This window comes from Coffea arabica, chromosome 4e (assembly GCF_036785885.1).
Source record: "Coffea arabica cultivar ET-39 chromosome 4e, Coffea Arabica ET-39 HiFi, whole genome shotgun sequence".
Lineage (NCBI taxonomy): Eukaryota > Viridiplantae > Streptophyta > Magnoliopsida > Gentianales > Rubiaceae > Coffea > Coffea arabica.
Window position 1 is genome coordinate 12,945,111 of NC_092317.1, and position 21,614 is coordinate 12,966,724.

General features: G+C 34.0%; 2 protein-coding genes and 1 pseudogene across 4 annotated transcripts; all 3 read right to left on the minus strand.

The window, feature by feature from the left end:
- Positions 1-1,437: 1,437 nt before the first annotated feature.
- LOC113740797 (uncharacterized protein At4g15970-like) lies at positions 1,438-5,024 on the minus strand (annotated as a pseudogene).
- Positions 5,025-6,218: 1,194 nt separating this feature from the next.
- Positions 6,219-12,788, minus strand: LOC140006058 (uncharacterized). Of its 2 annotated transcripts, XR_011813638.1 has the most exons (10): positions 12,632-12,788; positions 12,444-12,518; positions 11,813-11,899; positions 9,656-9,712; positions 8,528-8,620; positions 7,544-7,616; positions 7,329-7,404; positions 7,038-7,128; positions 6,745-6,935; positions 6,219-6,543 (listed from the first exon to the last, which is right to left on the minus strand). XR_011813638.1 is itself a non-coding variant. In XM_072047684.1 (9 exons), exons 1-9 carry the CDS (start codon positions 12,680-12,682, stop codon positions 6,816-6,818), a joined length of 723 nt encoding a protein of 240 aa, XP_071903785.1. In that variant the 5' UTR covers positions 12,683-12,788; the 3' UTR covers positions 6,219-6,815. The 2 variants fall into 2 exon arrangements, 1 of the variants encoding a protein (XP_071903785.1); XM_072047684.1 differs by having other exon boundaries at positions 6,219-6,935.
- A 3,667-nt stretch (positions 12,789-16,455) lies between these two features.
- Positions 16,456-19,952, minus strand: LOC113739917 (protein KINESIN LIGHT CHAIN-RELATED 3-like). 2 transcript variants are annotated; one of them, XM_027267333.2, is made up of 3 exons: positions 19,856-19,952; positions 17,274-19,341; positions 16,456-16,964 (listed from the first exon to the last, which is right to left on the minus strand). In XM_027267333.2, the coding sequence occupies exons 2-3, from the start codon at positions 19,283-19,285 to the stop codon at positions 16,748-16,750; spliced, it is 2,229 nt and encodes a 742-aa protein (XP_027123134.2). In that variant the 5' UTR covers positions 19,286-19,341; positions 19,856-19,952; the 3' UTR covers positions 16,456-16,747. The 2 variants fall into 2 exon arrangements, with proteins under 2 accessions (XP_027123134.2, XP_071903786.1); XM_072047685.1 differs by having other exon boundaries at positions 17,274-19,355; positions 19,856-19,929.
- Positions 19,953-21,614: the final 1,662 nt, after the last annotated feature.

The window sequence follows — 21,614 nt, forward strand, 5'->3', positions numbered from 1 at the left end:
TTTCTTGGGAAAAGTAATGTGCAGACCACGTTACCCTATTGCAATCCAAGGAGAAAACCTGAAAAAGCAGACACTCATAACTAACTTGAGTTGAAAAAATACTGTGGATTTGAGATAATTTAGTGCAAGTGATTTCAATTCGGGATGTGTAAACAACAAAGCCTAGATTGATCAGCACAGGGATACCAAGATTAGCATGCAAAATAAGAACTTAGGATAGCAAGATTAGCACGCATAATAAGGACTTACATTCAATTACGTAAACAAAGCTTGTTAAATCAACAAATGCAACATGACAGTTTCTGGCGCGACGAGACCACGGAGCCACTTAGGAGTGGTAATTTTTGGCTTGGCATGGCATGACACGACAATGCTAATTGAACATGACTTGAAAATAACAGGTTTTAACATGACTCGAACACTTTAGTGAGTCATTATTGTGCTAACCTGTTAGTGACACGAATATAAGCGAGTTAGGTTAATTCGCAGGTTAACACACTAATCCAATAGAGTGCTTGCTTTATGATAATAATTAAACATTACCGAAGCCATTTTGAGTATGTAATAAAAATTAACAACAATAAAATTTGGCTTGAAGATTTCAATTAGAAGTTTTAAAAACTCACAAGTTTATATCTTATCATATATGGAACTATATGATCATGCTTCTAAAAGGTTGATTAATTGGATTGCATTTTTTAGAGAGTTTTTGGAGAAAAATTACTGTAGCACTTTTTAAAATGTGATATATATGAGATAAAAGGTGATTAAAAAATGTGTAAAAGAAATATTAGCAAAAAATTTTAAAAAAAAAATTCAAAAAATATTAGCAATCCAAATAAGGCCAAATTGTAACTTATATTATGCTTGGAAAGCTTCATCATCTATTATTTTATGAATGTTTTGAAATCTTTAAATTTTGTGTTGACTATATATTTTAAAAAAAATTTGTCATTGGTTTTAATAACAACAACATTAAATCAATTATATGATCAAATCGGTTAAAATAAGTGATTAAAATGCTAGACTATTTTTAGCATAGATTAGTAGGTAGATTTGGCAAAATAATGCATCATATGAAAACTTATGAAGATTTGGCAAGATTTGGTTATAACACGATAAGATACAACATAAAAGTCTAATGAGTTAGGTTAGGATTGAGATTTTTTGACACGAACACGATAACGACACGACACGTTAAGTATATGGCATGCCCCATTGCCCCATTCAAGGAACTCCCTTTGGTGGTTCCCTTTGTGTAGTTTTGGACTTCTAGTTGAAAAGATGGGAAAGAAAATTCCAAATAGTAATATAACCTGAATGCAATTCATTCTTGACAAGGAAAAATACAAATACAGATAGGCTTATGCACGAAAAAGGAAAAATTAGTGCACAAAAACAAATCTGCATAAGATTCGTTTGAAAAAAGATCACTAATTAGTTACCACAAATTCGTGGAACTGTCCATGATTGTGGCTTGGCTGTCCTTTCTTCAATTGGCAATGCCATGTATTTCTTCCAATCCTCAATTCCTAAGATCATGAATCTTATCTGAACCAACACAACAATTTGCATGCATTGTGCAAACAAGATTAAGATCTTTACTTGGCTTACAAAATCCACCAAAGAAAGCTGTGTCCAAGAACTCAATCTCGAGTCCAATTTTACTTATGAGAGGATCACGCCTTATCCCATTAAACACGTCTTGATCATTCCTACCTGGAATTCTGCCCTTTGATTTGTACCAAAACTTGTAAAATTTGATAGTTTTTTCATTTGATTTAACATAGTAGAAGCCTGTATTTGCAATGTTGTTCGAATCAGTAGAGTTATCCCCGTAGTGATCACTTGAAACTTGAATATCTGCATCTCTATAAAAATGTGAAAATGGCTCTCGAAGCCACAGTATATCGACATCCTGTTGAAAAGAATAGAAAAAATTACCAACAAAAATTTCAGCTAATAACTTAAATAATACGCATCAAATCATATTAGCTCATTTAAACTTTAGAGCAACGACCCCTTTTTTTTGGTCTTTTGCTAAGAGCAAATGACAGACTAAAGTCGGTTTTTCAAGCATAGACTTGTATATTCTCCGAAGAAGAATAAAAATAGCAATGTTTCTTTAATTAAAACTACGCAAAATAACAATAATGACATAAATAACCCCATAAATCACAATATTTATGTAATTTCAAGTAAAGAACACAAATTTCTGGTATATAACTCTCATCACTATACTATAGTAAACCAAAACCAATGTGTTTTTATTTTCCTCAAATTTGGTGCAACTTCAACTCTTACTGTGGATCAATAGCATCAAAAGTCACACCCAACTCTGACTGATACATGATATATAAGACGAATTAAATCCATACAGCTTTATTTCAAATCCATACTTTTAATGCATTGATGACTTGTATTATTAGCATCGAAATTTCCGAAGAACAATCTGCAAAAACTCCATCCTCCTCCACATCATCTTCAAATAATCTGGGGTCATAAAATTTGCCTCACCAGAAAAATCAACCCCTTCCGTGCTAAGTGCATTGCAATGGGGGTGCAATTCCTTGCAACGGGAGTATGCCTTTGGTCTAAAGCTACTACTAGTACATGACACAAGAGCCTTTGGGTTCCATTTCCAATTTTGAAGCTCTCAAGAAAGAGATCAAATACTGAGTTTGGAGAAATCCATGCTGCATTTGGTGTTGCTATTATGACAGTTTTGTTTGCCATGGCTGCTTTGTCTAACACTTTATCCAACTTGCTTTCTTCATAATCTTGATTGACCTTTAATGAAAAAAATAATAATGAGATCCAAATTGTCTTAGAAATCGGCTTTGCTAGATATAATTAATCTTTAAGATTTTGCTAATCAATGCCCTTAAGCATTCTAATCGGAATTAGTTTATGTTTTACTCTGGTTAAAACACATAAGTTTGGGTGTATATTATGCACACTCACGTCTATTTCCCTTACATTTATTTTTTTCAATTTAATTTTGTTTTTAATTAATATAACACGTTGGGTCCTAGTTTAAGTTATACCATAGAAGAATTCGTTAAAAATCCTTGATTGTATGTTACAGGATACGAGACAACAAATCACGACATTTATCAGTTGATTTTACTCAATATTAAAAAGATGGAAGTATAAGTGAGAAATCTGGATTCTTCTAGGTAACTCAATCATCAAAATCTGAATTTATTTCCAAGCCAATTTTTCAGTTAATAAAGAAATCTAAGATGCTCACAACTACGAGACATTTTTTTTTTCAAGAACATATAACTTGCCACTACTATATCACATTCATTATCCTCTTGCTTAAAATACATTTCCTAACGAAATTTTTAAAATTAACACTTGGAAATAATTTGTTGTGGACCTTTGGTAGCTTTGGTAAACTATGCTTCATAACTTGCAGCAATCATTAATTGGGGGTGTACCTTTATTGACTTTCACTGCTGTATAGGACTCTCTAGAATTAAAAAAAAAAAAAGAAAACAAAAGAAAAAAATGCAATTATATGAGCATAAACTAACTAAAATCACACTGAACCTTAAGTAATGGAGGCCAAGCTTGCCGGAATTGGCTCCTTTTTTTAATTTTTTAAGGAGGGAATAGACATTTTGCATGAGAGGATGTAATACACATGTAATATTTGAACACATACAATTTTGAATTGTGAGATAAATGAAAATGTTAAATATAATGGTTAAGTTTAGTCAGGTTAATAGAAAACTGTGGCTCTCATTGGTTTAGAATTTTTAGAAGTAAGACAACTTATTAAATCACTGTTAAGCCTTTCTAGGTTTAGCTAGATATTATTTTAATCCAAAAACCTTCGACTATCCTTAATTTTTAAGACACGAGTGGAAATAAAAAAATTAACAAATTATGAACAGCCAGGTGAATATACGACCTTGAAACATACAATTCGAAAACTTCTGCATGAGAAAGTAAATTGTTGTTCCATAAAATAAGCAGTTTTTACTATGAGCGATCCAAATGAATATCTCTTAGTAATTCAAAAATACGTAATTAATTTGCATTACGGATCAGGGAAAAAATTAATCAAAATAAAACTGAACCTACAGTTTTACATGCAATTAAGGCAACCACCAAGTGAATAATGAATAGTTATATGCTCATAGTGTTTAGTTGCATTGTAAATGTTTTAGCTTGAGGTAAGATCATTAAGTTCAATTAGGCAAAATAGGGTACAAAACATTCACATAAAATTCACTTGTACGTGTGTGTATTGGCTGAATATACAACACTACTATGCTTGAGTGTTGAATCTGCGTATGAAGATATGTGATTGTTGAAAAAACTATACAAGTATATGCGTGCTACAAGGTATATACTTAGATAAACTAGGTTTGCCAGCAATCGGCAAATTAAGTGATCAAAATTGAACCAAATCATCTATCTGAGATACCAAACACATAAAAGAATGCTACATGTTGTATGGTTTGATTGAATCTTGATTATAAAGTGTACCATAAGCTGGTAGGTTGTTTATACTAAGTACTTTTCCTGCTTGTATAAGGTTGGACGAGTTGACTTACCAGTGAAGGTAGGGTTTCTTGGGTAGTGTTCCTTGGAGAAGATAAATCTGACATACTACTTGTCCTATTAGCTATCTCAGATCCATTTTGTTGTAAGAATTCATCAGGTGAGTCAGAAGAATTTCCAAGCTCTAAATCCAAAGAAGGTTGGTTTGTTTTTTCAGAGCCCTGAGACAGACTTGACAATGGATTCGGCCAAGTGATAGAGAAGCATTGATTACTATGAGCAGAACTGTAGAGAACAAAGCATGCCACAGCTGCAGCAATGTACATCAGAGAAATTCTAATGATACTTTTACAGGACATGAGGAGATGATATTCCCAGTGGTTGTTGGTGCTTTTCCTGTTCTTCTCGAGGGGGTGGTGGTCGGGATGGTGGCAGGTATTTAATGGTGATATTTGATCGTCATTATCATTGCTCTTGGAAGCACTTCTACCACCTCCTGAGTCCATCTTAAACACTTGAAGAAACTTTATGCTTCTGTGGCAAATGGCAACATAAAATTGCCATTGCTTCTTCTTTGTGTATTGATTTTTTTTTTCCTTTTTGTTTTACCCTCTCACCCCTTCCATATCTTTTGACCTCCAACTGTCAGGTACAAGATTCAAACCCTAAACTTAATAGCGCAGAGAATTCTAAGAGTCCTTTCCTAACCACTTGGTTTATATATTGAACATGAATGAAACATTAGAGAGCCAAAAGTCTATACAATTAAGGCCTAGCTCAAGAAGTGATGAATATTTTAGTCCTATCAATGAATTGAACTGGTTTGGGGTGACAATCCTCGACTAGGTCTTGGTTTTTTCAGCTAAACCTAAAGTTTGAAGGTGGGGAAGGAATTGCACCTAGAGGTACGCTTGTTCAGGAAAAAAAGTAAAGTGAAAAAGAGGTTAGCTTATGGACCAGTCCTCATATTTCTCTTCCTAAATAATTTTCATGTTTTGTTGTTTAGGGACCAAACCCCAAAAATAGGCTTTCTATAGAAGTAATTTTTCATGAAAAAAATATTAATTAAGGTCCAACTATAAAAGGACCAGCCAATGCAACATGTATTGAAGAGCACATAAAAATAGACTTTTTTAAGTGTGGAATTTTTTGTCAAGCATTCTAGCATTAACAATAGTTATTAATTCTGTGTACCGCCAGAACTTGTTTGGTCCACCCTACAAACGATAGGTATTAAAGATAAAAGTGGTTCACTTATATTAGCTTTTATTAATGCTCATTTCTTACTTCACAAATCTGCATCTGCAAGACCACAATCACAAAATTGAACTTCGTTCACAAATATTGAAATACATCCCTCTTTTCTCTGTCTCTGAGTCATAGCAAACTGCATCTGCAACACACATTTCGAAGTATCAGAGCGATGATCTCCAGTTGTGTCTCTCTGCTTTCCTTCTCATCATTCTATGGCTTCTTGGAATATTTAAAAGAAATGCTCTTTACATAATGCTGATAAAGAGTATGTGAACAAAAAGAAAAAAAAAACTAATTCCGAAGGATAATTACCCCTTTAAATAATTTAAAGATCATGTTATTCAATAGCCATAGACCAGAGCATGATAGTCGTCAAAGGTAAAGCTATACTTCCATTACCCAAAATGAAATTAGACACAATTGAAGCCATTTAGAACTAGTAATAATGTCTGAAATTGGGTCATTACCAGTTAAGTGTATTAGATAAACTTGGACTTGAGTACAATTTTATGTGCAGCAGCACATAATAATCAGTCACATTTTTCTCTGAACTCATATATAACAGCTTTTACCATCAGCTACCAAGACACCACAAAAGTGGCACCTCCCTAGTGGTCTGACTTCATTCTACATAGCCAAATGACAGCTCCCAAAATTAGATGTATGTTTTAAAGAAGATTTCTAGATATGACCAAGACTAATTTGTCGAAGCAAAATCACGCTCAACCTTGAGCTTCTCAGTCAAAACGCCCACCAACTGCTCACAAGATTCTGATGGAGAAAGACAGAAGAAACGGAAATCTGTCATTCAACTCAATTGAACTTGACCAGAATTGTCCTCCCTCAGCCCAAAGGGCATGAACATAATTTATATAGCCCGCCGAAGATCTTAGCATTTATAGCAGGCTGACCATTCATTTATCAAGCTCAAAGGTGGAATAACAATTCTTCTTTTGTTCACTAAGTACTCACCGTGCAGCTCCCCAAAAGGTTATCGAAGACACCTCATCAAATATGGTTAAAAACTTTTGGAAGAGCTTTATTCACTGGACTCTCTTCAGCAGTCTCTCAACCAGAATTTTCTGCTGCACTGCACTCAATGACTCGGATTTCATAATTGCATTTGCAACAAGAATTAAATTTGCTGGAGACTCAGCATTTACCTAGAGAAACACGTGGAGTGTTAGAGGACATTAATGAATGGACAACTGATGAAAAGAATCATGATAAACAAGATGCAACAAACGGATTCATAAGACACATACCCAAACACGGCCATTTAAACCAACTGCTATCTCAAAGGAGAGGTTTTTCCCAAAAGCCTCTAGCACAGGACATGTTGGAGAACTGAGCAGCCTGCAGTAAAGGTAGAAATCAGCCACCAACTAATTTATTCAAGCAATAAATTGCAGAGGAACACTGCATTACGGAAGTCGATTTTGCATGTCAGATTTTCTATATGTGAGAATAAAAATAAAAATAAAAATAAAAAGTGCCTTATTCAAAATCCCAATGATAACATCCCCTAATTCTAGTAGAGGAGGACAACATCTTACATTCTTGATAAGCCAGTTGATGATTCAAACATATAACCATCTTTGAGACGGCCAAATTCAGCAGCCTTTCCACTAGCTACAAATTCAAAACATAAAACAAAAAAAAAATCAAGGAAAAAGCCATTTTGTATTGAAAATTATCAGGAGAAATAATCAGTTCAGCAAAGTCACAAAAATTAAATGTGCCACAATTATGGCTATTAGTTTCTACAAACCATCCATGCATGAAAGCTCAGGGTTCATCCCAACATTTGCCTTGACAACACGGACATAAAGTAGAGTACCAACCTGGAAATAACAGCAAGTTTAAGCAACCTGGAAAAATATGTGCTAATATGCACGCATGTATGAGTGTATGCAAGCATTTTAAAATTAAAAGTATAGTATAAGCTTATATTTTACTCGTTGTCACTTTATATTACACGTAGCAATCACCAAGGATAAAAAAAAGACGAAAGGAATTGGCCCAAGCATGTGGGAGTATAATATGACTTATACTATTACTGAATGTAAATCATACACCACATGTGGCAATGTACAAAATGCTTTAGGCTCCTTCCACGCGAAGAAAAGACGGAAACAAAGAAAGAAAAATGGAAACTAGTCTTTTCCACTCCACATAACAGCAGAAAATTGATCCTTCGTCTGAATAATATGTCGGCTATACCATGTTAGTAGGAGTGTATAGCAGAATATAAAAATGCACCCATAATTGAAACTAGGCCGCCATCAAAGTGAATAATTTGCCAAATGAACTTCTTCAGAAAGAAGAAAGGTTAAGAATTCCAAAATATTATAATACATCTTTGCTGGATAAATATTAATTAAACATTATTTACAAGCGGGTAACATTATGAATTTCCTCTGCAGAAAGAATATAAAATACAATTACATCTTTCCAATTTCAATCATACAACTTAGGAGAGAGAATGTATTCCAAAAATAATTGTCTGAGTTTTGATTTTTTCACGATACACTAAATAGTCTGAAAAACAGCCTCCAATGTTGACAAAAGTAAAAGCTGTTTTTAACTTAATTATGGCATTTAAATTTATTAAGTTCGAAGACGCATATATGTATAAAAATATAGTGTTATTCTTCTTAGTTGATATTTCATTACTAGAAAATGAAGAACTCGATATGTAATGCAACACTTAACTCCAAAAAAATAATAAGATAAAATAAAATAAAAATCATACCTCAAATTTTGGTATGTTCCTCCTTGTTCCACCTTCAAATGCAAGTACAGGCAAAAATGCCAAAGTTGGTCCTTTAATGTCCACAAGAAAGTTCTGCCATGACAGTTATGGTCAAGAACCAAGTGCTTAAAGAGGACGAGTGACAATGAGGCCATCAAATGTATACATGCATCTAAAGTTTGTATACATATATGATTGCTCTTTAGTAGATACAAGTTGTGGAATCATAACCATGTTATAGATATACAAACCTCACTAGTTGTGGTCTCAAGAAATGATATGGGCACGGCAAGAATTTTATCAGATTGTTTCTCTAGATGCAAGTAGAAGCAAAATTTTTCTAATTGTGATCATAATATGTGGCAGGAAACCAGGAGAAGAATCTTTCAGGAAAGAGGAAATAAATCAGTAAGAGATCTTCTGTTGTATAGTGGAAAGCCATGCTACAAGGAATGACCATAACGGCAAGGACAGTTACATGCCCAACAATCTGGAGAACAAGAAGCAAAAGAGAAGGCTATTGGATTATCTTTGTAATGTGATCCTATTAACTCTAATTTGGCTGTTGTGGCATTGTAAGGATAGAAAATACTTTTGAGAAAAAAAGTCTCCAAATTCAGCAGAGTTGGAAGTGGAAAACTCAATCATTTCAAAATATACGTGAATGCATTTTTGAAATTCACTGTCATGCTTGACCTGTAATTTCTAATTTACTTCTTGTATGGACAATGTTGAAAGCCTTCTATTCAATTCCTCAGCACATATATTTTTCATTTCAGCAGAATTAATGGGAAGGAATACCTACTTAATGTTCAAACTCATTTCTTCTATTGAAGAATGAAGTTTACATTCCTCTTTTTTTGTCATTTGGTTCCCCCTTGAGAAAAAGAGAACAGTCCAAATAAAGGGACCTATATGCATATGCATGTATGCCAAAAATCTGAAGGCTAAACAAAATTGCCTGATGATTATGAACCTAAAACTGGATGTGTTTTGGCTCATTAGCATATTTTCTCATAAAACAAAACTTCTACAACAAGTTTAGGGAAGAGAGGAAAGAGTAAATTTCACTGACAAGATAAATGCAGGCTTAATGAAAGCCAAACAAAAGAAATATGGAGTGCTTACATCTGATCTAGAATCTACCACAATCCCAAGAACTGTATCTCCAGCGCAAGGTACATACTGCAAAAAAGAGTGCTCAAATGAAATTCAAAATGTTTTTATGATACAGAAGAAAGTTTTCTTAGACAAGAATCTAAAAGCAAACAGTTTCTTAAACTGAACATCATATTCTTAAACTGAACATCATATCCTGTCTTGGTAACAGTAAAATGACATGGAAAGTTAAAGATTCAAGAGCGCCATCCTTTAGTATTTGTATTCTACAAATAAATTATCAGCTGAAAATCTCATACCAAGCACTTGTAGATATCATTTAGAAAATAAAGAGGCAAGTACGAAAAGTGGATAGAAAAAGAAAAAAGAAACACTAAGAACATTGAGTTCATTAGCGATTACTTTTTCAGTGGGAAGGATTCAACCACATAACCACATAGCCATTGGGGTAAAACTAGAGACATCAAACTCTGACACCAGACATGTAGCTAGTTTCCCAACTTAAGAACCCAATTATCAGCTAAGACATTAGACATATCATCTTCACTAAATGTAACCATTATCATAGTGCATTATGAACCAGAACACACTTATAAAGAAGAGAAAGGGATTGCAATGATGCATAACATCACCCTTCCATATTCTTTGCCACCATGAAGCCCTCAATCCTTCCCAGTTACTCAACTTTTGCACTATGTTGCATAATACTTCCATCAATATAATGGATAAAAAGGGAAGAGAGGAATCCCTTGCCTTAAACCTGTATAGTTATCATATAGATCCTTGGTATCCATTCAGACTGGCTTGTAATCTGATGGTACAGATACAAAAGCAAATCACTGGACCTACTCTTACCGATTCCTTTGCAGCATTAGGCTTTGAAGTTTCCAAATTATGCAGTCAACTCACCCCCCCCCCCTTTTCCCATCAAATATCCACTTTGACGGAACATAATACACTTAGATTATAGGTATCAATGAAGACATCCCTAGATAGTTTGTACACAAAATAAGATATGTAAAGAAACATACATGCATAAAGTTAACAAGAACATTTTCGTGTCAGTTCAAAACTTAATATTTCAAGTACCCAAACAAGTTTATTTCTTGAGAGTTTGAAAACCTTGCCTAGTCTTCTTTTATATGACAAAAAACCCGGGGCAACAGGGCAGTTAAGAACGCGGCAGCCCAGATGTTCCCGGGAAACCAATACACATGCACATACTGCAATTAAGTCCATCTTCACCACACATAATAAAAAAAGGTTAAAGTGTTATGTCCATGCCTACCATATTCAATTAGGTATAGATAATTCCAAAGGGCTATCTGGAAATTTGGGAAAGAAACATGTATAAGTTATCCATATGGAACATTAAAGTCACCTACTTTACAAGTGATATCAAACTTTCTGCTACTAGACAAATCAGATGCAAGTCAAAATATGATAAACAGTGCTCTAAACGATTACTAGTGTAGAACTCGAGGCCCATATTATAACTGCATAGGATGTTCCGCCCACCCCCTCCATCTAGTAATCCTTTATCTAACAAATAAAACCAGGAGGTATATATGCTGAAACTGTGTCATAGCCATGCAGTGATCACCGAAAACAAAAAAGCACAGCCTTTATGTTACTATATTCTCTTCTAATGAAGATTTTACTTCAGAAATCTGAGTCCTAAGTGGCTTTATTAGATCACAACTTAGCATCAACAATTCAATACTCCACTCAGGGGCCAACATTCACCTTCAACAAGATCATTGTAAATGCCATTAATGTGATGGACCAACAGGCTACTCAGTCTTGCTACAATGATATTAGGCATAATACGCATATATATATCTATGTAGAATTTGAGTATTCTCAAACTCTTAGATATTAGACCCACATAAACCTTATTCTGTAAATAAAGAAAAATGTAGTTTCAGGAAATACAAGGACATATGCTAAGATATGGTGGCCAGGATTATCATGTTTAAAATGTTTTAATGATTTGAAACAAATTCTCCCACAACTCATAAAAGAAGAGCAAAAATTCTCCTAATTGAAAACACTTTAACTAGCCACTTTGCACATAATAAAAAGTATTCATCTATTGAAATAAAGTCCACAACATCAGCCTTTCTCAGCAAGCTCATATCTGAGAAATTTAAGCACAAAACTTACCCTTTTCTGAGAGCTTTCAACCCAATACTTATTTGGCTTTGCAAACCTGAGCACTCCCGCTTTTATGGCTGATATAGCATCACCATCCTGAAAATGATAGCAATGCAGCTTAAGTTCTCATTTTCATTCTCTTTCCGCATCTTCACTTAGAATTTTGGGCTCAGGCCACGACGGTTTTAAATAGAGTTGAAGTTGATTTAATCTACTTCTTGAAAAATTTAAAATTTAATGAACAAGACAACAACGGCAAAGACAAAAGACACTTTTCGAGCTTCTGGAAACCTTAAATTCAGCTTGCCCATGAATAGGCAAAAAAACCAAATATTTTAGCATATCATGATTGCCAAAAAAAAAAAAATACAATTAGCTTGAAAGAATATAATGCAAAACTGAACAAAACAGGATCAGATTTTTTTTTGGGTCAATTTCTTATCTTTTCCTTTCCTTCTTCTAATATTGCGGGTTCTTTTGACTGATTACTAGATTTTCAATAATTTCGCAATTAAATAAATTAATCAAAATCGAAATTAAACCACAATAAATTAGGCAGAAAAGAATTGACATTAAAAATCCAAAAATTCAATCAACATAATTGAGAGGGGTAAAGAAAAACCCTAGTGAAACAAAAAACCTGACGGAGGCCGCTGCCGAGCTTAATTGTTTGATTAGTCATTGTTGAAAGATCCAAAACCACATCTCCAGGAACCTTAGACCACCCCAACAAAAACAAGGAAATTAAAAATTTGCGATATTTAACTGAAAAATTGTATACACAATAATTGTACAAAAAAATATTAAAGAGTAGAAAAGACAACTCACCACTTGCTGATCGATGAAATTTGGCGGCGAACTTGAGGGTTTAGATTCCATCTTCCAACTTCAGTTTACAGAGGAGCAGTTCGATATGGTAGGAGGTTTTGCGGTGTCAGTGTGTGATTGTGTACACAGGCAAAACCCAGCGGAAGAAGAGCGCGGGAGGCAAATTGCAGAAGGGTTATTTGGTCATTTCAAAATTTTGAAGGTTGGGTTTTTTTTTCGGGTCAAAAAATTTTTTTTTGACAAAAAAAAAATGAAGAAGCGTTTAGCTTATTCTCATCTGATCTTAATTACTAATCATGATTAGGGACAGGGGACTAGGTTCAAGCAAAAAAAAAGTAAAAACGAAGTCAATCAGAAATTGAAAAACGTGATAATCCGAAAATTGCAAAGCTATATGTCATAAATACATCAAAGCTGCGGATTTTCTAGCTTAATTCGCGCAACGGATCTTCTGTCACACCTCCTGCGTGACTGCGTCATTCTTTGTTTCACTTTTTATTATTTTGCTATTTTTCTTCTATAAATATAATATTTTAGTTCTTTTTCATTTTCTTAAGATTGTTAACTATTGATTGAGAAATATACAAAATTTAAAGAACTCAAAAATTCAAAATGCATAAAAATAAAATTTATTTCACTAATTTTTTGCTATATTTTTTATTTTCTATTATATATTATTTTTGAGAATATTGTATTTATCTTTATTCAATTAATAGTTATTGTATCTTGAGAAAATAAAAAGAATTAAAATATGATGTTTATAGAGGAGAAATAGCAATATAATAAAGAGTCGGATAGAGAGTGCAATAGGGAGTGGAATAGAAAATCTATTGCAGTTGTTTCATTTGTAAAGGATAATAGGAGAGAAAAAATGCATATCCATAAATAAAACTCAATTTTCTTTTCCTTAGACTAACCTATCCTAATTAGAAAATAAAAAAGAGGAAAAAAAGATATCGATCAATTCTGACTCTTTTTTCCAGTCGAGATGTATAGATGGTAATCATGAATATACAAAAAATGTGTAGAATTGTATATAAAAAAAAAAAGACCTGCATATGTATCATGTGGTGATTTCAAGATAAAACATGGTCAGAAAATTAGATTGGGATCAAATTTTGCTAATTTGAATTTGTAAGAGACATAAAAAAGTGAAGGACAAAAAAATTCATTTAGTAAAACGTGAAAGACATTTTGAACAATTTTTTCCAAATTTAATACCAAAGTAATTTTTAAAAATGAACGTCACCGTATTAAAAGTTATTCTGTGGCATTGTCACTTGCCAAGACTCATTGAGAATTACTTCCTTTTATTATTATTATTATTATTGTTGTTGTTGTTGTTATTATTATTACTACTACTACTAGTCTACTACTACTACTCTATTAAGGTCCTCTCGTGCATATTTTTTCTGTTAATGATAAAGCCCTTCTCTGGCAATTTATTGCTTAAAGGTGTTCAATATAATTGATAACCTCTTTTAAGATACATAAAATTAAAAGTAAAGGAAGGAAAAACAGTCAATATAGATTTCTAATATTTGGGTATTAAAGAAGATCACAATAGCTATATACAGGGAATTGACTTGAGGAAAGTTGAAAAAGAGACATCAAGTAGGTGGTTTTGTTAGCCTTTTTTATTGACATGTATCAACAGAGAATAAGGGAAACTTTGACTTGAATATTAATATTAGTGACAACTAAAAGTTGTTTTGTTAGCCTTTTTGATTGAAATGTATCAATTAAAAGGACTAATTATACTTTACACCACTCAAATCTTTTTCACTTTGTACCCTCAACTTTAATTTTAGATACTTTGCACTCTAAATCCTCAAGCTTGTCTCATTTAAATTCAATCAACAACAATGTTTGTAAAATTAATGAGTTAAAGAATAGTGAAAATTAATATCAATGTATCATTTCTTCTAACTATGATATCTTGGCTCTTTTTGCCCACTTTCAGTACATTGTCGTTGATTTTTTATGGTCCCAATTACTAATATTATTAGCAAAATTAATGGAATAAAGGATAGTATAAATTAATGACAATATATTATTTTATTTTTCCTACAATATCTTGACACCTTTTCACTACTTTTAGCACACTATCAATGATTTGTTGGATCCTCTGTGCCATTAATTTTGCTAACGTTGTTACTGATTGAATTTAAAGGGAACAAATTTAAGAATTTAAGATGCAAAGTGTCCAAAATGGAGAGATTAATGTGTAACGTATCCAAAATTGAAGTTTAAAATACAAAACAAAAAAGTAGTATAATTTGGAGGGTACAAAGTGGAGTTAGTCCCAATTAAAACGATTCCCCTCCTAAGTCTTAACCTCCCCCACTGCCTGAGAGAATGGGGGCTGAGCACACAACTGGCAAAGCTGATTTTAAAAGATTACCAAAATTCAGATTGCTTGACAAATAGGGCAGACTTGATTTCAAGAATAGGAGCTGTCTTACTTCCAAATTTCAAGTCTAGCGAGGACTGATGTGCTGCACCAACTACTAGCAATATAGTCCTATCGGATGTTGGTATTCGGTAACATTGAAAGCAGGTATGAAGAATAAGTTCAACCAACAAAGAATGTTTTAAATTATGTAGTAAAATGCTTCAAAAAGTTCAAGAGAAAGATATATTAATTGGAAGAATGTATAACCTAAAACGAGGAATAAAAGGGAGGGAAAAAAAAAAAAAACAAAGGAGGCCTTGAAGTAAATGTATCCTGAAAATGAAGTTCTACCAATCCTGAAAGGAAAGGCCATCGTATAATATATAAAGTACAGCTGGTCCACTGTCCTCTTCAAACAGCAAAAGATGAGCTTCGGAGACATGTCAGATCTAAGGAAGAATGGCTGGTGCATATTATTAGCTGGAATTGATGTGGACTTTGAAGCTTTTACTTTCCCTTTAGGTTCTTCAATCTTGTCCACTAAATTCGTATTAATGTTAAGGATTAATCTTTCTCACACTGACAGTATCTTAGATGAATGACAACTACGTAAAATTTGAATTTGAAATCCAACTTTTGCACATGTGTCATGAATCTAACAATGATAATATATACATTGTTAGTATATATAAAATTTACCCGTTATGTTAAATGGTATATATTTTTAGACTTGTTCTTGTAACAATCCAGCTATGCCAATCTGTGGAATATTCTGATTCCTCCAAATCTGTCTTCTCTGTGGAATTCACGGCTCCATATTAAGTTAGCAAAGGATTTGAGAGAAAAAGAATCTATTTCCCTCAGTCTAATTAAACAAAGAAGTATACAAATGCTTGATACAGAATTGTAACCAAGTTTGTCCAAGGAAGTGAAGGTAAGAGTTCTTTTTAGATGAAAAAAGAATGAAGAAAATTTCCTTCTGGATATATTTATTCTTTGACACCATTAGAGGTGCAAAAAAGAGCAGAGAACAGTGGAGAATTAAATTCTACCAACCAACCAAACCATCTTGAGAATTCTCCAAAGGGACCACTAGATTGATCATATTTTTAGATCTTTGAAATCCTAAGAGAACAATAGCTTTCACAAAATCTTTACTGCAACAAATGTCAGTTCTTCAGTTTCTCAAAAAAAAAAAAAATTGCAGATTTTATCATATGTGTCTAATGTTGACAACGTCAAGGCAGCAGAATCATAGATTGATTCAACGTATTGACTTTTAACTACAAAATGTTGGTTAAATTCAAAGATCCATTTTGAGTCCATTTCCAGGTGTGAAGCATGACAAACTTTTCCTCTTGTTGTTATCTTTTTTATTTAATTGGAAGAAACAAATAGATCAATCAATTATGCAAGAGAAGTACTAATATTAAAAGTATCAATCACTCTGTTCTTTCCTTTTTCATATATAAAGATATACAATGATTATAAAGTTACAAACAAATGCTGTAAATAAATTTAACATTTGGTACAGAACCACCTTCACCAATAAAATAACATGAATCAACACTATACCACACCCCCATACAGGAGTAGTATACACTTTAACCAACCCCAAAACAAGAATCTAATAAATACATCCATCTTCTATACCTTCAAATTCCTTTTTCAATTGTATAAATATGTTGTGTGAACAGTGAATCAATATACAACCAATCTTATCAGACCTTGATGCCATCATTGTTTAGATTGTTTGTAGGATTGTTGGAATCAAGCAGGTTCTCAAGTGACCTGGCTTTTCTGTTCCGAACCTTACCAGCCTCTTTTAGTAGCTCAGCCAGCCTCTTCTTCTCATCATCCACATCAGGATTTGCTGTCCCAAGCTTTTCCTCTCTCATTCCAACAACAAACTCCAGCATTTTAATTGCATCTTCCAACCTACATAAAGATTCAGATTAACAGACTCGTCCAAAATCAAAAACTGTAATTACGATCCTGTCAGTTCTTCTTTCAGCAAACAGACCATGACCATTTGTCAAAAAATAAGTTAGTCCCACGTTTGTAACTTGCCTATATATCTTACTGCTACTACGGCATATATGTTTCGGAAGACCCTGATACTTTTAAAGTTAAATAAATACAATGGAGGTAAGATCACTAGCAAAAAGTTTGAATCACAATATAATGCAAATAATTGATGGAAAGAACAAATTGGAGGTCGAAATTGAGATTCAGAAAGTGGCATACCTGCCCACTGCATCGTAAGTGCCAGCAAGATTGCTATAAACACCAAGCGTATCGGGGTGATATGGTCCATATTCTTGTTCCAAAATGCTTCTTGATTCTTCAAACAGATCCAAAGCTTCATTTATTGCATATCGCTGTACACAAGCAAGCCCCATTTGATTAAGAGCAATACCAAAGAAGGCTGATTTCTTATCTCCACAGGCGCGGAGTTTCAGCACTGCACTTTTGAACGAGTTGTATGAATCTGAGTAGTTTCCCAACATGTAGTACAAAACTCCCATCTGAGCCTCAATTCCTGCTATTGTATTTTGCTGACCAGGGGCATTATCATACATCTTCAGTGCCTTCTGCAGCAACTTAAGTGCCTGCTCAAGCTCATTCATTGATTCATAGATGGCAGATATGTCAGTCAGACCACTAGCAATCTCCTCTGGAGCAAAACCAGGTGGGGGCTTCCCAAAAATTCTAAGGGCATTTTCACAATAGGATTTTGATTCCTTAAATTTTCCTGTCTTGTTATACAAGTCAGCCAGACGAACAAAAACTGAAGCAACAGCAGGATTATTTTCCCCCTTAGCAGACTTAAGAGCTGTAAGGGCTTTCTGATAAGCAAAAATAGCTTCATCATATCGATTTAGAGATAAATATGTGTCCCCAATGCTGCAATCAACAGATGCCACCTCTGCTTCCTGCCCATTGGCTGCCAAGGACATGCTGGCCAAAACAAGATGCTCAAGAGCAGCTTCATGATCTCCTTTGGATTCACAAATCAGTCCCATGAGCCTTCTGTCTGCTGCCTCCTCAAGAGAAGCAGGAGAACCACTCTCTCTATGGAGATCTAGAGCCATCTGACAGAGCTTCTCAGCTTCATCAAATTGCAGTGCCTGGACATGAGCTTCAGCCAAATATCTGCAGGTCTCACCAACTCTAGGGTCAGAGTCTCCCAATATGCACCTTTGGACTTCTAAACCTGTTGAATAGGACATAATGGAGTTCTCTAGCTGGCCCAGCATTGCATAAGTATCTCCCAATTGCATATAACCAGCAAATTTAGCCAGGGCATGATCTTGGCCTTCCTCAATCACCGGAATTTCAATTGAGTGCTCCAGAACTGGGATGGCATCACTATACTGGCCTAAGTTACAGTATATTGCAGCAGTCACATGCAAACTCATCACCAGATCCAAACTGGGCTTGCCATCGGCACATCTTTCAAATGACTTTGCTGCTCGAAGGGCTAAATCAAGAGCCTTCTGGGGATTATCTCCAGAAGAAATCAAATCCCTAGCTTGCTTAAGTAGAAATGGCCCAAGATCAGGATTGTCCAAGCCTGATTCTGATGAATCCTCACTGCCATTCTGTAGTTTCAATCCCCTTGAAGGGGAATTGCTCTGTTTCTTTGAGAAGATTCCTCCCGTGATTCCTTTCTTTAGATTTTTTTCATTCCTTTTATCTTTGGGAGGCTTCCCATGAGGACTTTTACCCTTGGGACTTGAGACTGCTGATGCATCAGACTCCAACTGCGATTGAGTTGCTTTCTTTGATTGAGCTGAAGTAGTCTTGGTACTTCCAGATTGGGAATTTTCCAAGTTAATTGAGGAACTTTCTTTTTTAATAGCAATATCACTATGAGAATCATCATTCTCTGGCTTCCTCACCACTTCTTCTTCTTCTTCCATTATCTCCACTTCTCTCATCTCTCCTCCAACAAGATGTCGCAACTCAGAATCAATCCTAGACTCCTCACCTTCTGATCCAAAACTCACCCTAGAGGGCGATTGATCAGAACTTTGCATCTCACACACATTCTCATAAAGCTGCTCTATAGAGGTCTCAACCTCACCCTCAACCACATTCCCTGTGCTGCCATTCTGAGGATTTTGAGTAGTCAAACCTTCATTTAGGGACTTATTTGCAACCAAATTCTCTTTACCATTGGTAGAATTTCCATTCTCATTCACTTCACTCACTGGGCCTTCTTCATGATTTACCTCCATAACGACTCCAGGCATCCTAAAACTCCGAAATCAATGAATATAACTTCTCTTAAACCAAATAAACAGCCTCCCTGCAATAAAAATCCTGATAACTAAACTCAGAACACCAAAATTTAGACAAAGCAAACATCAATAAAACCAAATCAGATCCACTAAGCATATGACAAATGAACAAATGGCTATTATTGTTCTATTAGTGCAAGAATGAAGCACTGGAATAGGACATAACTAAGATCATGCAATAAGTGAATAATCAAACGCTTTACAGTTTTACTTCAAAAAACAGATCTTTAACTGATCACCAGAAACGCCAACTTTAGTCCAACTCCATCCATCAAGAAATCAAGACTTTAAACAAATTAAAAACTTTGCCGAAAACAAAACGCAAAAGAATTCAAATCCACATAAGAAAACCAGGGTCAACAACTATCAAGTGGACAAAGTCACAAAACTAATCACAGTTGACTACAATCAACTGATCCTACAGTTATATCACCCCAAAGGGTCACCAAATTCAATAACGATTCAACCAGAAAACATATGTATATACTAAATGAATCAAAGACAAAATGAAAAGAAACATACCTTAGGGAAAACCCATTACACAGAGAGCAAAAATGATGTTTGATTGGGTTATCTCTCAGGCTTGTATATATATATACACACTCGGATTTTGAATGGTAAAAGTAAAAAAATATATACTATTAAAAAAAAATTAACGTGTAAAGGGTGTAATGGTAATTTCAATATGAATTAAGATTGCAGAGGTAGAATGTCAAAGGAAGAAGAAAGCGACCGGTTGTTTGTTTGTTTGTTTTAAATTTTTGTATTTTGGTTTATTTATTTTGGTCTGCAACTGTCTATTTTGTTGTGTTTGTTTACGCTGCTCTTTCAATGACACGTGGGATGAGATGATTGGGTGGGATGTCTGAAAAGACAGATGCATCCTTGCTGAGGTGGAGTTTGAACTTGAAATGTTTGGGAAAGTCATTAGGGAAGGGTGAAATGGGAATTGAACTCTCTGTCTTTACTCTTTCCTCTTGTCCACAGGTTCATAGTTGAACATCGGATTGGATATGTGTAAGATCAATAGTTAATTATTTGGGAAATAAATTTTATTTACCGCTGTGTTATTTTTGATGTTACGTATGTCAGAATATAATCAAACAGTAGGAAAAATAAAAAGATAGTAGAAAACTTGTTATGCTCAGAAGAATTTGTTTTCAAATAATTTCTATACGAATAATATCAGAATTTATAAATGAATGTGCATATTTCATGCGTTAATGTAAACATACATATTAACATCTGCAGAATTATTTCTTTAACCAATTGTGAATAATAATTGGTCAGGCAACAAATGCTTGAAAAAAGAAAATATATATATATATTTTTCCTTCATGTATGTGACAAAAAGAATGTCCACTTTTGGTAGAATTTAGCATGGACATGGAAGCCTCCTTTTCGTTTTTAAAGTAATTATATAAATGTACCTTCTCAAGTTTATATAGTTACTAGTCTTTACACTTTTTAACTAAAAAAAAAAACTCAAGCTTCTGCAATCTTGATTTTAATTCCAATCAAGTATTTAATAATATCTAGTGAATCTAGCGCGATAAATGCATGAAATTATTAAACTTGGTCATTCAAATATTTTATTACTTTACCTTTTTTTTTGTTTCTTTTCTCTTGCTACTACCTAACAGATATGACTGCCAGCTAAAAGTAGACAATTTTTACACACTATAGCAACACACTACCTATTCCTTTTACACATTAGGTTGGATAGAATAAATTGAAGTAAATGAGTTTGATGTTGAGCTACCAACCATGAACTCATCTTTCTAATTTTCCTTCTATTTTCTTTTCTCTTTTGGTTAAAAGTACAAGTAGTTCTAATTGACTAATTGAGCTCTAAAGTTCTTAACTATAATCATGACTTCTCTTTGAGATTTCATGAGTAACCCTTTACGTAATAAGATTACGTTAATCCCTACGTCATGATGTTAGTAAAAGCTCCACATTGTGCGGAAGATACCGAGTATACCAACATAAGTTGGTTTAGTCGGTGAGCCACTCCATTACAAAAGATTCTGTGTTTGAATCCTATCACCGATGTGGGAATTATGTTAATGGGTGATCCATAAAAGTTCCTGTAAATGATTTATGATAGCATATTCTGACTCGTGATAGTAATTGGAGTCAAATTCAGCTAATTTTTATTTACCAAAAACATATGTATACCTTTGAATCCCTACCTTATTTAGTCCCTCTTACTATTCTCATACCCAACCTTTATTTATCAAGTTCAAGATTAGGTCTTACCAAAAAAAAAAAAAAGTTC

Coding starts and splice junctions, on each gene's coding strand:
- LOC113739917 (XM_027267333.2), bottom strand. CDS start 19,285: ATGCCTGGAGTCGTTATGGAGGTAAATCATGAAGAAGGCCCAGTGAGT. Junction 16,965..17,273: donor ACTTACGATGCAGTGGGCAG/GTATGCCACTTT, acceptor ATCTTTATGTAG/GTTGGAAGATGCAATTAAAA.
- LOC140006058 (XM_072047684.1), bottom strand. CDS start 12,682: ATGGAATCTAAACCCTCAAGTTCGCCGCCAAATTTCATCGATCAGCAA. Junction 7,405..7,543: donor TGAGCTTTCATGCATGGATG/GTTTGTAGAAAC, acceptor TTGAATTTGTAG/CTAGTGGAAAGGCTGCTGAA. Junction 6,936..7,037: donor GTTTAAATGGCCGTGTTTGG/GTATGTGTCTTA, acceptor GTGTTTCTCTAG/GTAAATGCTGAGTCTCCAGC.